Here is a 16,595-nt window from a genome sequence, read left to right on the forward strand (position 1 = left end):
TCTAGAGATCCTGAATGTGGCTCGAAATTGGTATTCTGTTAATTCTCTGCATCTTCTTCTGTTTCTTTCCCTTAAACATGGGTCATGGGAAGAGTCCTCCGGTTTATGTTTAGATTGCTGCTTGCTCACTTATTTCTTTTTTTAGCATTTCAAAACGTTTTTACAGCTTCCCTCCTACTGTTTTGTTTGGCAACAGCTTTTCTAACTAAAGCAGCTGAAAGAAAATTTCCACAGTAGCAGGGTGCCATATAAAACAGGATCCCACACCTATAATCTAAATGGCCAGAAATGATAAAATACTTGCCATTAAAAAATACATGTTCTTTACAACTTATCTGGAAAAAGGGTTTCCTTAGAGTGACATATAATCTAAGGACATTTGAAATGAGTCCACATAGCCCCTCACTTCAGTGGAGCGAACAGCAGTAAGAGTAGAAAGAAAATGTGTTTATAAAAACTCGATGGGTTTACTGCAACTTTGGAATGTGGCTCTCAGTAATGAGCCTTTTAAATCATTATAAATACAATAATTTTTGAAGGTGAGCTAGAGTTTTCCATTATCTTTAATGTAGCCATTTGGTTTTAAACACGTTCATTCACACGAGTGATTAAAGTGAATACCATTTATTTAAAAATAAGAATACATGAAAAGTACAAGACACTGTATGTTTATGTCTGTCGTATACAAAGTTTCAGTTATAAATATTTGCTCTCTGTCTCATTAACTTTTAACTTTTGGAATGGGTGGGTCCCAAGTCTGGCCACATCAGCAAGGGGCAGAAATAGATTTTCTCTGTAAAGTAGAAAGAAATATACATAAAAGGCTGTAAAAATTATTTACCAATCAGTCTAACACTTAAAAATATGGCCCAAGCACAGTGTAAGCAGGAAGGAATGTGTAAACTTTTCCTTGCCCTCCTTTTAGTGGTGATGCAATTAATGCTTTATCGGTAATGAAAACACATTTACTGGATTGAAGTTTAAGACTTAGATTTACATGGATGAGGTGCAGGAGACAGTAGCTTCTGCTCCTGAGCGCCCCCTGGCTTCTTTTTCTTGTTCTGCTCTTTTTGGGGGGATGGGTGTGTGAAGAGGCAAGGAAGGGGATAATTTGGCAGAGATGTTGAGTGTGTGTGTGTGTGTGTGTGTGTGTGTGTGTGTGTGTGTGAGCGTGACTGAAGGAGAGAGAAAGTGGAAGAACTGGTGTGGAGAGCTTTTGGGGAGAGCCCCGGAATTCTTTTGCTTATAAGGCACAGTGTCCTTGGCAAGGTAATTTCATCTTCTGCGAGTCTCATCCCCTATATCCTAGAGGAGTTGCCCTCTGCCATCGGCCAGAGAGGAGCCTGGTGAAATTTACAAGACCGCAGTTCCCATTTCGTGGGGTTACAGGAGTTCTTTCACCCAGATAGGCTAGTTAGGATATCACATGGTGATTTAGAGTTGCAAACGTGAGTGTTGCAAGAGACAAGCAAACATGGTATGCCTTTCATAGCCAAGCCTTATAAATTTTCTAGCATCACTTTTCCATACCATATTAGTTGATGTAGTTACAAAGCCACCCAGTTTCAAAGGGAGGGGATCCATGCCACCTCTTGACTGGGGAGGGGTGTTGTAGAGGAGCACATGGGTGGGGAGATATCATTGGAGCCATTTTTTTAATCTGTGACACTTATGTTTTTTAAAATGATCTAGTAATTAATCTAGTTTTGCATGTGTTTTTTCTTACTGATAATTAAAGAATAAATACAGCTGATAGAAAAGTGGGTTCTGCATTGTGAAACCCCCAAATTCCAAAAATATATATATATATATATTAGTACTCTCAGGGCTGCTAATGTTTACCTGACTCCTATCCACTCCCTATATACAATTGTGTTGCCTCACATGGGAGTCAGGTTGGTATTTGAGTGATTAACATGAAGTGCAATATTTTAAAGTGGCTCCATCCTTCAATTACGTCATTGCTACTGTTGTCACAGAGAGCATGCAAATTGCCTAAAGCATAGTCACAGATTTTTAAAACACCTTTGTCTCTCTCAGAAAAGAACATGGAAATATGAAAATGTTTTCTTCTTTTTATTAGGATGGTGAGCACTACATGTTTTTTCTTTTTGAACTTGTTTAAGGTTATACTTTGGAACAAAATTGGAAAAAAAATGAGTTGCTAGCACTGTACATATTACTTGGCATTCAACAGTAACTCATTCTCGACCTAAGATGTAATTTCACTTCTGTGTGCAAAGAAAAAAGCAAAGCTTATAACGAAAAGCAATAACGTCACAATTCTACTGGTTAGATTTTCTTATTTTTTTCACATCGTAGGGTATAATTCAATACTTTTTTAGACTTTTTCCCCCATGAGGCCAAAAACTATGATTCTACTCAAAGATTTACTATGCTCAACATGCACTGCTTTTCTAATTGCTTAATCTGATCAATTACATTTTGACTAAAAATTTGTTTTTTTGGTTCTTAGATTTATGAAATGTACCAAAAATGTTCAAATAAAATACTTTATCTCACTTTTTATATATTTTATAAATATATTTTTATATATTTTACTTTTTATATATATCTCACAATTATATTGTGTTTATCAAATTTTCTCTAAGTTTACCCATGAAAGAAAAAAATTTTCAAAGCCATTTTGATCATATGAAAATTCCATTTTTGTATATGATTAAAATTATATTAAAATTGGACCATGAATTATCAGTATGCAGCGACAGTTTGAAAGGTCTTGCATATAATACAATTGCATAAAAGCTGAATAGAGTACAGTTTGGCACAGAAAGACTTGATTCTAACTTTTTAATGGCATTTTCTGCATTATGCTGATTAGTTTGTCAATCTTATTTTACTATAAACTAATTCCATTGATATAACTCCTGACTAAGCCACTTAACATGCAATCCACTTTAAGAGAAGCAGAGTTTGTCCTGTGGACCAGACTCCAAGGAACTAAAGTATTTCCTGGGTGCCACGGTTATGACTCTCATGGGAAGAATCACAGCCATTAGTGAAAACCAGGTTTAAAGTTTAAAGTGTTAAGATTAAATGTGGACTGTTTTGATCATAAGTTTTAAGTATGCCAAGCATCACTTGTTTTTAAGAATTCACGATCCTTGTACGTTGAACACTGAAAATGAAACATATACTAATTATTTTTAAATTGATTATGGTTTTAAAGACATGTTTTGTTGATATGTTTATAAAGAATTATTATTCCAGTTAATTTTTAAAAATAAAAATAAAGTATTTTTTCCTAATTTTTAGATATACACACAGACAGACAGACAGACACACATACACACACACTACATGCACACTGATCTAATATTGCCTGGTTAAATTGCTGGAAAGTTCTCTAGGAGTCATATGGAATAGTAAACATTGGAAATTAGATAAATCTGAATGCTAAAAGTAATATTACATTCCAAAAATAATATTAAGCAATAGGTTAGTTTTATATTTCAAACTGACACATTAATGAGACATATATATGCTAACATTTCACTTCTTCCATATTTGATAAAATAAAAGGAATACAAATGTATATTATTCACTTAGAGTAAATATAAAACATTTACATTCTTATACTTAAAAATTTTTATCCAAATTCATTTATCCTGAATATCCAATTTATCAAATTAAAGGCTGATTGGAATTATATTTTTAGAATAATAGAATATTTTGTAACATCTATGAATTTTAGCTATTTGTTCATCGTCAATGTATAGGACATTCTTTTGAAGAATGCTGTTCATTTTATAAATATCTTGGATAACTTCAAATTTGTAAAGGCAAAAGTTCAGAGTTTAAAACTGAGCTGCTTTAATTGTTCTAGGCACTCACATTCCTGTTTGCTTTATAAACTAAATTAAGTACTCTTTGAAATATCAACATATTGAAGCAAATTCACACTAACAACTTGAGAGCGTTAATACTACTTACTCCAGACCTTGTACTGCTGTGATGTGGGACTATCAAGAAATTTTAACACTGTTCTTAGTCAAGACTGATGCATCATGTATTGAATTCAGCTTATAGTATATAGTGAGAAACATATTTCTTAGTAGTCCCAAAATAGTTATTTCTTCACAAGTCCTCCAGGTTGTAGGTTTCCTGAGCTTTCAGTGACATCATTGTATCTGGTTAGAAATAACAACATACACATTTTCCGACAGAAAATCTGAGACCTGACTCTTACTTATTTCTGATATGATTTGGCAAAGTATTTTCATCCTTTATGCCTTGGATTCTTTCCATTCATTTATTCACCTATTCACTGCTTTTATTGTGTCTCTGTTAAACACTGCATTGAATTCTTTTTTGTAATCAAAAATTGAATAATGTGTGGTTGATAGCAATATCTGTATAATGATCCAATTGTAAAGTTAAAATGGGTAATAAGAATGAAATCACTAAAAAAAAAATTGACTCATATAATGGGGTTATAAAATCAAGTGAATATCTGTAAATGAGCTGTCATAAAATAGAACCTAGGAATCCAAATATGTTCAACAGTTTATCTTTAAGAGGTTGTCTGTCCAGGCTTTTCAAGTTTTGTCTTCTGTAGTGCTTAGCCAGACAGAGCTCTTCAGAGCCATACGATGTCAAATCATTGCAGTTAGATCTTACAGGCTATTGTGACTGCATTGCTTGCCAGCATAACAAGAACTTTTTTGCTACAGCGCTCTCTTATTGCCAGTGAGATGGTCTGCCTCAAACCTCCCAAGCTTCCCCTCTGCTCACCAGCGCAGCTCTCCACTGTGGGCAGGGGGGCTTCCAGAAGGAAGTGTAAGTATAGAGGGGAAAGTCCATTTACAGTCATCGAGAATGAATACAATTAGACACAGTATTTTAAAAGTCACTTCTGCTCCCATGCATGAGAAATAACACTGTTGACAGTGTTATTAACAAACACAAAGGCATGATATATGAGAGGCAACACAGTTGAACGGAAAGAAAATTATACTGGGAGCTTTGAGACTTCTTGCCCCTACTTCAGAGTCATGTTGGGAACATGATTGTTTTGACATGGGACGACCAGGAGGGTGGTCACCAAAGGCATTGACCCGAACAAAGAATCACTAATGCATATTTGTTATGTTTGCCTTAGGAAACGGGAAATGTTATTGAATAAGATGACTCTGGTTTCTCTGTCTGGAACATTGGTCTCCTAGTGTATAACCCACAAATCCATTGGGTAGATTGCGTTTATTTTATAATTTAAAAATGAATATTTGTAGACATTAATAGATTATGATGAAAATGGCTTGCAGGTTTCACAGTAAAAGAGTGTGGGTCATGTATGCTACTTGCTTGGGTCACTCCTGAGAAGCCTGCACATTCCTTCCAATAGAGGGCGGTACAGAGGGCCTTAGAACACAAAGGTAATGTTGAATAAGGAAGCACAGGAAATTATACACAGCCCAAATTAGTTTTTAGGCTTCTGGACTTAAGAAGTTTTGTGAGTATGGTGTCAGACCATTTTAGCAGTGGCAGCCAAGACGGTACTGGGTAGAAAAAAAAAAAAAACTAGATGTTCAATTTTCCAGAGATTTCCTGTGTTTATTATTGTAAGACTGTGATTTATTAAAACTGTCTTACTTCGTCAAGCAGACCAAGATTTCCTCTGTGCTACTGAGGCTAAGATATATGGGGTTTGTGGAAAGAGTCTGTGAATGAGACAGGGTTGGAGTACCCAGGCTATAAGCTATTCATGGCTGGGTAGAGCGTTTTCACTTATGGCTGTCAGGAAGGGTGCTTAGTCCCATTTTTTTTCTCATGGCTGAATTTACGAATGTGTACCTTTAAGAGGAGTTACTGCTCAAATTGAGTTTTGAGTTATAGGTTCTGAAACCACATTATTTACATTTGTATAGTAATCTGTGGCATGTGTTGAAGAAATGACACGTCCTGTATCCATCCTTCCTGCTGCATAAGGAAAAGTATTACCATAAATGAGATATCATCTAGCCAGTGGAGATAGTATGCAAACACCTTCTGATATTGTCTGCTCATTTTGAAGAGATCTGAATGCTGTCCTGGGTGATGGTGGGGTAAAAAAATCCTTCAAATATATTTTAAAAAAATTATTCAACACAGTGTATTAGTGAGGGTTATAGGTCCATGAGGATAAATCTATTTCCTGGCAAAATTTAAGATGGTTTATTTAGCAGAGACTTTATAAAAATACATATACCCAGAAATATTATGGATATATACCAAGAATAAGACATGCCAAACTGAACTCAAATGGTAAGGAAAAGAAGTACTATAGACACCATAGATCTTTATTTCAGATAGATTCTTAACTATCTTGATGATATAACTAAGAGCGAGGTAGGAAATTTCAACCAGGCTTGGAGTCTCCGAAATGTTATTATTTTTCTTTGATCAATGGAACTTTTTTCACCCTGGATGAAACTTTATTTAGAACCTCAATATACGATACAGGCAGAAAAATTACCACAAAATATTTGTATAGTTTCCTCCCAAGACCCTGGATGGGGCCCTAGCAATGTGCTCACCTGGTCATGTGTTTCAGTAAAATTTACAAAAGTTAGAGATTTTTGAAGATATTTAGACAATATGGAGGATGTGCTTAACAAAGAGGAATTAGAGAGTGTGCTTTACAGTCAGACAGGGTCCCGTCCCTTCTCCCCCATTCACTGGGTGATTCTCCTCATCCTTTCCATCTCTGTCTACTTCTTCTTCTACAGAAACTGTCCCTCTCATTGGGTGGTTAAAAATGTTTGAAGAGGGTTTCCCTGGTGGCGCAGTGGTTGAGAGTCCGCCTGCCGATGCAGGGGACACGGGTTCGTGTCCCGGTCCGGGAAGATCCCACATGCCGCGGAGCGGCTGGGCCCGTGAGCCATGGCCGCTGAGCCTGCGCGTCTGGAGCCTGTGCTCCGCAACGGGAGAGGCAACAACAGTGAGAGGCCCAAGTACCACAAAAAAAAAAAAAAAAAAAAAAAAGATGGAGTATCTTACCTGGATTTTAGATTCTACTCAAAACACATTTGCCATTTAAAAACAGTGCTAACTTCAACTCTGAGTAATTCTACTCCATCACACAATACAGTTGCCTCACCAGAGCCACGATGATGTATTGAATAATTTCTGTGGTGATGCAAAACAACTCAACTCCTCTCAGGAAGTTTGCATTCTCCTTATTGACTCACTCTTACTGAGTTAAAATCATAAAGGAAAAAGTTTTATGTGACATACACGTCTGTGAGACTTTCACATAAAAAAAATTATGGTAAATGCACCTCTGGAACTTAGTGACCTGTACAATGTGATATCTTTGTAATTATACTTGTTCTGGGAAAAGGAAAAAAAAAAGTTCATCAGTGATTAGATTCTAAATGAACATCTCACACAACATATATTCAGTTGGAACTGAACAAAATTTACTCAATGAATATTTTGTTTTCTCTATCAACTGTTATTCAGAAGAGAGGTAAAGGGTATAGATACTTTTACTTTTCATTTCATTGGACTTGAAAATGAAAGAAGGGTATGAATTTAAAAATTAATTTCTATAGAATATCTCCATAATTATCAGAAGAATTTTAATCAACAATTATGTTTTAAGTTTGGGCTTATTAAACCCTTTCCTTTTATAGTATACTAGAGTATAATTTATCATAGAAATTATATTTGCATATATAATATATGAATAGTTGTGCTTTATGACTATTTTTAAATAATTTCACACTTTATGCAGTCTTACTCCATTAAACTCTATGAATATTTTGCTCCTTTAAAAAACATGCCCCTGAGTTATTTACATTTGGCCTAGATAAGGGTTAGCTTAAATATTTGTCATTATTCTACTTTAGGTTGCCAAGAAAAATACTTCCTTACCTGCTTCATAGAACTTCAGATCACATGGCATTTGTATTATTTTGTATTTTTGGTATGTACACACACACACATACACACATTTCCCACCACTAGCCTGTGTATTATATGTATATGGACTGCCTCTGCATCATTTTTTAATGCCATAATGTTAGATATATTGTAAGTGTATAAAATGTTGAAATGAGTCAATATTCAAACATTGAAGGGCATTTAAAAAGTCCATTTTTAAGGTCTCACGATATTTTAAAATTAGCTTTTGTATCCACCAATGACAAATTTTATAGTCTATTTGTAAAATATATACTCATATGCATTATTTTGAAATTCCAATAATCTCAGGGAATTCGGATGAGCATTTAACAATGCTTAAACAATATTTTAGCCACTGCTGTTGTCTGGAGAACACATTGAAAGCATAAATATTTAGGAGAGATTATTATATTCAGATAATGACAAAGTATTAGTAAAATGTCTAAATATGTGTAATGTGGAGTGTCCAAATATAATCACCCCATGATAGAGTTAGTAGCAAGTAAAATAAAAGCTCTAAATAAAAGCTCTAAAAATTACATTCTAATTTTTGTGATGCTTTGCATATCTTTAAGATGCTTGCAAATTATTGCACAATTATTGTGACTATTTGAATCCATATCAAAATTTGGATACCTAGAACAATTGATTCACCATGGTATAGCCTGTTTGATTGGCTAGGTAGGTATGGCCATTCCCACACCGTGGCCAGATGATGGCAAATCCTGTTACTAACCAAATAATGGGAATTTTTATGATCTTAAATGAAAAGTTACAGCAAAATCTTAAAAATATGTTAATTCAAACCAGATGTAGAAAGATTTTGTTAAGATGTCAAAATAGTACTGTAAAGGAATAGTTCTATTATTGTTTGACTAATAGTTAGACTTTAGACATTAAAATAACATCAGATTGAAGTATAATATAAACTCTCTGAGTAAAAAAATAAAGTAAAGCAAGGATTTTATACCTTTAATTGAAACCTGCTCTACTTTATTCACTGTAATAAAATTATATCCTATCATGATTTCCTAAAGCTCTTTACATAATTGTCTTTATTGACCAAATTTAGCCAGAATACTATTATGTCTTAAATGACCTCATTATAGTGTGGCTGTTTTTAAAAAGGAAAATGTTCTGATTTGTTGGATTCTAATTAATGTATTTATCATAATTTCATTAATTTCAATGATTATCAAAGTTTAGCTTTCATGACCTGGGAATTTGGTTACTGTCATCTCTGCTTATTTTCTAGTTCTGCTGATTGAAATATCTATTAAGTCACAGTTTAATTACATAAATTTCTACATAATGATTGAAGATTTTTGTTAAACTACATATAGAGTGAAATAGTCACTTACAGGTTAATATGGCCTATATTTCTTGAAGATTAAAATTTGTCTTGTCTCCTTCATGCTGTGATGCACTGCCACACCTTATTCTCTAACTGCATATTGGTTTGAGAAGCACTCTTTATTGATTTCTGTTATCATGTTAATGTAAATGTGTCTCATAAATAAACATACTGTGTTTAGTTAGACATAAGTATTAGTAATATCAATGAACATTATTCTCTAGTAAGAGTGTTTTAGATTTCATTACAATGTCCTAAAACTAGCAGTAACTTTACTTGTCTTTCTGATTGAAATTAGGAATAAGTGCTCTAAATTTTTTATGATAATTTGTGAGTGCATGTTTGCATATATATGTGTGTGAGAGAGAGACACAGAGAGACAGAGACAGAGAGACAGAGCTCACACTCTAGCCTCAGACACAAACTGGATATATAATCAAGAACTATGTTGAAATCTGCACAAATGTTAACTATTTTTAAAAGAAGTTATAAAAGAGTGAGGATTACATTTTTGAGTAAAGTCACCTTCCTTATACTACCAGCCACTGTGTCCTATTAATTTTTCTCTGGTACTTCCATTCCCAGTGCCATTTCAGTGCAGTGGAACTTGTCACAAGCTTCATCCTCACCATTGCCTGAGAATTGCCTCTCTTTTCTCTTGACTGCACCTCTGCACCTCTCCCAAGTTAATCGTTCTAAAATACTGCATCTATCCCAGTCTTCCCTTGCTAATTCAGCACCCACTCTTCATGACTGTCTATTGTCTTCACAATAAATCCTGAATTTTTAGAATAACGTGAACCTAACTCAAGACACATCAAAGTGTGTGGCCCCCTGTCTTAATTTATAATCTATTTCTTGATTGTTTGCCAGTAATCTTTTCTAGCTGGATAGTGTATTCCTACTGCTACACCCACCTCTTCCTCTTTTCCAACCCTATTGATTTTTCAGTGTTTCAGCCTTTATGGCTTTGTAATGAATTATCTGAGACTTTAGTGGTGTCAATAAACATTTGACATGCTCATCAAATCTTAGGGTCAGAATTTGAACAGGGTACAGGAGCAAAGTTGTCTCTGGTACACAGAGTCTGGGGCCTCAGGCTGAATCACCTGGAGCTCCTTCAATCACAAGTTTAAGGGTTAGGGTTAGGGTTACGGTTAGGGTTAAGTTTAGGATTAGGATTAGTGTTGACTGTTGGCCGGGGGCTCACCTCCTCTTCACGTGGGACTCTCCATGTGGGCCTCTTCCTGTGGCTGCTCTGCAGGAGCTAGTTTTTCTCAGAGCAGATCAGCTGACTTTCCCATGGTGGCTCCCCTCAAGGAGAAAGCCATATAGAAGCTCCATCCTTTTTCATAAGCTAGCCTCATCATTCACATGGCATTATTTTTGCTGTGCTCTATTGGTTGGAGCAGTCACAAGCCTGCCTAGGTTCAAGTGGATGATAAATAGCATCCACTTCTTGATGGAGATCGGTGAGGTTTTGGAAGAACATGTGGGATTGGAAATACTGCTGTGGCCATTTTAAAAACTGTCATTATGTCATATTAGGGACTGTAGTTCTCATCCCATATACTCTTTTAAACGTTCCTAGATTAGTATAGGCCCTGCCAACCTTTCCCCATTCTGAGCTCTTATAAACTGTGCTCTTGTTCACAACCAGTATATTTTTTTGAATTGTTAACTTTCCTAGTGCATCTCTTTGATCTCCCCAACTATATTGCAAATTGCTCAGTGCAAGGACGTTACTTTCCAGTGTTTATATTTCCCACAGGGCCTAGCATAGGGCTTTGGACACAATTGATGTTCAATAAACCTCTGGGTTAAAGTGAAATAGGCTTAGAATAAAATAAGCTTTGGCTTTTATGCATCATAGATGTCTGTGGTGGATGGTCTTTGTGAAGGATGCAGCTATGGGGTGGGCAATGGTGGCTGTGATCTCTAAGAAATAAGTGAACAAGAATCACATTTTAGACAGAATTAAATGTGTTTGGAGTGAATGAAACATGAAGGCTTAAATGTCAACAAGGCATGATGGCAGTCAGTGGGAAGTGCTTTTTTGCATCTTAAGTATTTAATTTTAAATTTAAAATGTATTTAAAAATTCATTTAATTATTCCAAATAATAATCATTGAAAGTATTAAATTGAATTCTATGGGCATTTAACTCAGAGTCAATAAGACTAATGGACCAGTAAGAGTAAATATTGTAACATTTCACATTAAAAAAAAATGTGTAGCTATGCTAATAAAAGCATTTATACTCTAATTTACTTTTATTTCCTTTTAAATTAAAAACAATACATGCTTATTTTAACAAGTCAAGGTATATAGAGAAAAAACAAGTCTTCCCTCAACCGTTCCCATACTGAAGATACAAAGTTTGGTTTGGTGCATGTTTTTACAGCTTTCTCCATGTTCATTTTGTATACTTTTCATTGTTTATATATTATTCCTTATATTTATTGTTCATGCCATAATTTATTATTCTTCAATATGCAAAGCTCATGGTTATGTCAATGGTAATTTCTCTATGTGATGATTATGGGATTTGATCATCAGTTATTGCTCTAGGAGGCTAAATTATAGACTTCGTAGCAAACTGGTAAATTTGATATTTTAATTCAAAGTTGGCTTTTTTTTAATAGATTCATAGAAAATATACAAAATGAAGTCTTTGTAGGATAAGTTTCCTGCTGTGTGCTCCATTGTATTTATTTGTTCACGTTATAAGAACAAATAGTAACTCAAGGATAGAACTACATAAAGCAGTATGACTGTTACTAACTAAAACCAATAATATACTAAGGTCTCAAACTTGTTAAATTCTTCTAATGGATATGTGTAATTTACACTTTACTAAATATTGTAAAATTTCATATGTTAAAAATTATTTGGACATAAAATTTTCATGTGGAAGGTAAATGCACAGCCTATGGCCTTTCAAACTCTTCCCACTATCAGGGGTATTGGAGTCTTGACCATAAAATGAAAGGAAGAGAATAAAGATCAGTCAAGTGAAAACACCGGAGTTCAGAATTCCTGTCTGTCTGTAATCAGTCACTTAAACAGACCCTGTTATGTGAGGACGTTACACCCAGATCTGGTTATTATGTATTTATGACATTGAGAACTACTTATCTGGCATGGTTTTGCTATTTCAAACATGAATTGATAGAATATAATTGCCTGTATTATTATAACCTCCTGAAAAACTAAAAACATGATTGATAGAATATTCCAAGTCCCATATCTCTATATAACTATTATGTATTTAAGATGGCAGATCACACTGAAGTGATGAAGGGCATTCGTCAATATCCAGGAATTCGATATCCTGTCCTTACTCCTAATCTTCAGGGTTTCCACCGTGCTGTAAGTGTGCTACTAATCTTTCTAAAACTGATATGCTTCTTGTTGTAAAGATCTTTTCAAAGTTAAATTGGTGTGATATGACTCCCTCGTTATCCTGCATAAATACTATCACTAATACCCGTAATACAGGTACATGGAGATCAGTGACCTTGTGGCATTTTTGGGACTAAAATGCTCCACATAATGGCTCTTCCAGTCTAACCGTTCAAGAATTAAAACATAGAAATACAATTACCCATTTTGATGAAATTCTTTTGAAAGTATATTTTGTGCTCGCCACTTAAACAAGGAATACAAAATATAACAAAGATTTCCCAATACGATATTATAATTATTAATGTTATTGTAGTGGATAATTATTTTTGTTACTTTTTCTGAGGTTGCTGTTGTTCCCGCCCTCTACATGGTGCTAATCACTGTCTTTGGAATTGCCTCTACCAACTTTCCTTATTTGTCTTCCGGTTTGTTTCTTCCAATCCTATGTGCCTTGGGAATTTATATGCCGAGAAGCTTTCATAATTTCACATACTAGAAGAATCAGTGTAGTTTTAAGTAAAGGCTTGAGGTGTTATGCTTACATGGCTTTATTGTAAAAGTTGAGCAGCAGCTATTTTTGGTATTAATGGATATTTTTCATTTTTGTATTTGTGACTGGGTTGCATGAAGTTGAAATTGTGGGTGCTAGTTGGTGTATCACCTATTAGTGTATCTTGTGAAACCACTTTTATTTGAATTAATACAAATTTTATCACATTGTAAAGAAAGACAGAGACATTTTAAGAAATTATAAATATTGCTGTCATCCGGTCCTAAAGAAGTAGGGAATGTAACCACCTTGAGAAAGATATGAGAGTACACCCTCAGGGTAGCATAGAAAGTAATAGGAGAAACTTTGGCTTGGGAGTCAGGCAAGCCTGTGTTTGAAACATGGCCCCAGAACTTTTACTAGCCTTGGGACCTCCTCTTAGTGTTTTAGCCTCTTGGAGCCACAGTTTTCTCATCTGTAAAATTGCCATAATAATACTTCATTTACAAAATTGTTTGTGGATTAGAAATAGGGCATGCAAAATACAACACCAGCATACAGTAGGTGTTCAATAGTACTTTAATTTAGTTAAATTAAAAAAAAAATTTTTAAGTGAAGTATGGTTGATTTACAATGTTGTGTTAATTTCTGCTGTACAGCCAAGTGATTCAGTTATATATATATATATATATATATATATACGTTCTTTTTTAATATTCTTTTCCATTATGGTTTATCATAAGATACTGAATATAGCTCCCTGTGCTATACAGTAGGAACTTGTTTATCCACAAAATTTTAATTTTAAAGGTTAAAAATTTATTTTGGATGGAAGAGTGGAAACCAGTATTTTTTAAAAAATGTTGGAGGAGAGATGACAGAATTTTTTTTCTTAATGTATTAATAGGGTATCATAGAGAAAGGGGAATCTAGGCACAGTGCTAGAGATATATTAATAGAAAGTCTTAAAAATCCAGCTGGAAAACTAGGAGGCTTGACATTGAAAACAAGCACTGGGAAGCCTGGAGGGAGGAGAGAAGATGGCCAAAGGGGCAAAAGGGAGAATTGATTAGGTCGACATTTTGGATTTGAAGACTTGCAAGAGGATTAAGGTCTTAAGACATGCAAGAGTTTGGTTGTCACAGTCAAGGTATGAAACAGTGGAAGTGAGGTTAAGAGATAGGGAGAAAATTTGGAGCAAAATCTAAATGATGACTTGGAAAAATATTTTTCTGTTGGATGGTAAGAAGAGAAGAAAAACAGAAAGCATTTACTAGCCTCAATTTTAATAATTAAGTAAAAATAAAGTTTTCCATAGATATCAAGAGATTTCATTGTGGTGCTAGTATTTTCCATAATTACGGTTAAAATATTGCTGAGGATAACTTTTAGGAAAGGCAAAATTAAATTGGAACAGCATCATTGTATATTCTGTGATTTATGAGTGTTGTAGTTTGTGGAATTATTGTGCTATCATAAAATATTTTTACATTTCAAAAGTGCGTATGCAGCAAGTTGAGAAAAATCTAATTTAAAATTTTAAGCAGAATGTTAAAGAATTCAAGTATTCTTTTATAGAGTAGTTAACATTGCTTCTGCTGCTCTTGTTTATGTTTTGGAATTACTAGCTTTGGCCTTTGATTTGTATTTTTCAGGTTGCTGCTGGAGCCACTGAGATCTCCGTTTTTGGTGCTGCCTCTGAACCCTTTAGCAAGAAGAATATTAACTGTGCTATTGAAGAAAGTATGGAGAAGTTTGAGGAGGTCGTTAAGTCTGCAAGACACATGAATATTCCAACACGAGGGTACTTATGAAATCCCACAAATTCTATTTAGGTCATTAACATCAACTGTTAAAGCTCTTTATGAACTATCTAGACATTGTTTTATGACATATAATAATATACATAGGGTATCTTATTTATACCCTGATCTTATGTGATCAGGGCCATGATTATATACTTATTACTATAACTACCTCATTAATATCAGCTGATAATTTATGAGGGCGTATCTAGCCCTTATGTTGTCATGCATTTGAGGTCAGAGGGACCTACATCGCAACTGACATTGTTACTCATTTTATTAATTCCAAATTATCCAAATGCAGCCATTTTTGGATCTCAGCCTAGTGTAAACGGATAGATTGTTATGAACTCATAGTAGCATTTGGAAAGGAATCATCTAATGTGGTTTCCAAATTTTTAAATTTTTTAAAGAACCATGCTTTTTCTTCAAAGAATATATTGTACAGAAATTCAATAGATTATGTAAAATGTAAAATTGAGAACTGCACTGGGGCGCTGGGCCCATCATTCCACCCATTCAGCCTCCCCTTAACAGCTGACTTCCAGGTTTTCTCTGTGTGACCCCCAAAGCAAAATTATTTGGGGAAGGAGAAGAGAGAGGAAACTGGTTTGGTTCTTGTCTGCTTCCAGGACAGCAGGGGAGCATCTAGTGCAAACAGGCTCTATACTCAGGCCCATGTCTGTGAAATGTATAATAAATTCGCTTTACTTAAGAAAGAAGTTGTTTCTCAGACATTAGTTAATTTTCTATTTTTATAATTATGGAGATATGATAAACATGCTGTATCATCTTCATAAATTAAAATGCATAGTGTTTGTAACAGAAGGCTGAGTGCTGTCACTGGGCTTAGATGCCGGTTGTATTCCCTATGGTTGAAGTAAACAAAGTTCATAGTGGCAAGAAAGATTCAGTCATTAATAAGAAAGACAAGTGGATCCAATTTGGAGTGACTGGATTAGAAAAGGATTGGAATTCAACCAAGGTCATTTGGAGAGCAAGTAGAATTAGATTACACCATAGTTAGCTATCTTGTTGGTTTGCTTCCTTTTTTTTTAACTTATTTTTCCTTTCTCCTTAATAAATTTCCAACATGACTTTTTAAATATATAAAGATATTTTTGTAACTGACATGCATACATAACATTCAGAGGGCATGCAAGAAAGTTTAAAAACCAAGATAATGTATTTCCATAGACAGAAAATAAAGGATGTCTGTTCTTAAGGCAAAAGTTACATAACCACCATCAAAAAGGAGAGATGTCCTTTAAGTTTCTAAATTCAAACATACATAAGTTGCTTTGTCTCTCTTCCCTCTAAAGGAAAGGAAAAAATGAAGATGCTGTTCTTCTATTTCAATTTATGTTTAAATGTGGAGTAAAGTAATTCACATTGGAAAGTTGAAAAAACACAAAACTCTAAGAAGTCAGGTACATGTAAGCTTATGCTTCAAATGGGAAGTGTTTTTTTTTAAATGTTGAAAGATGGATGTGAAAAAATTATATAATAACAAATTTTATCATTTTAGTTTTTATAAAATAGAATAGGTAACTTAATAAGGCTAATAGAAACCCTAACTCCCCTTTAATACTGATTGCTGAACATCTAATATTGTCCTATCAATAAAGAA

General features: G+C 34.4%; 1 protein-coding gene across 2 annotated transcripts in view; it reads left to right on the forward strand.

Annotated features, from left to right (window-relative positions):
* Window positions 1–16,595, forward strand: part of HMGCLL1 (3-hydroxymethyl-3-methylglutaryl-CoA lyase like 1) — a 143,879-nt gene that overhangs the window by 55,095 nt on the left and 72,189 nt on the right. For both annotated transcript variants that reach the window (XM_004267774.3, XM_049716248.1), the window contains 2 exons: window positions 12,539–12,634; window positions 14,816–14,964. In XM_004267774.3, the coding sequence (XP_004267822.1) occupies window positions 12,539–12,634; window positions 14,816–14,964 (245 nt within the window). The remainder of the gene's footprint in view (window positions 1–12,538; window positions 12,635–14,815; window positions 14,965–16,595) is intronic.

The sequence above is a fragment of the Orcinus orca genome, chromosome 10, assembly GCF_937001465.1.
Source record: "Orcinus orca chromosome 10, mOrcOrc1.1, whole genome shotgun sequence".
Lineage (NCBI taxonomy): Eukaryota > Metazoa > Chordata > Mammalia > Artiodactyla > Delphinidae > Orcinus > Orcinus orca.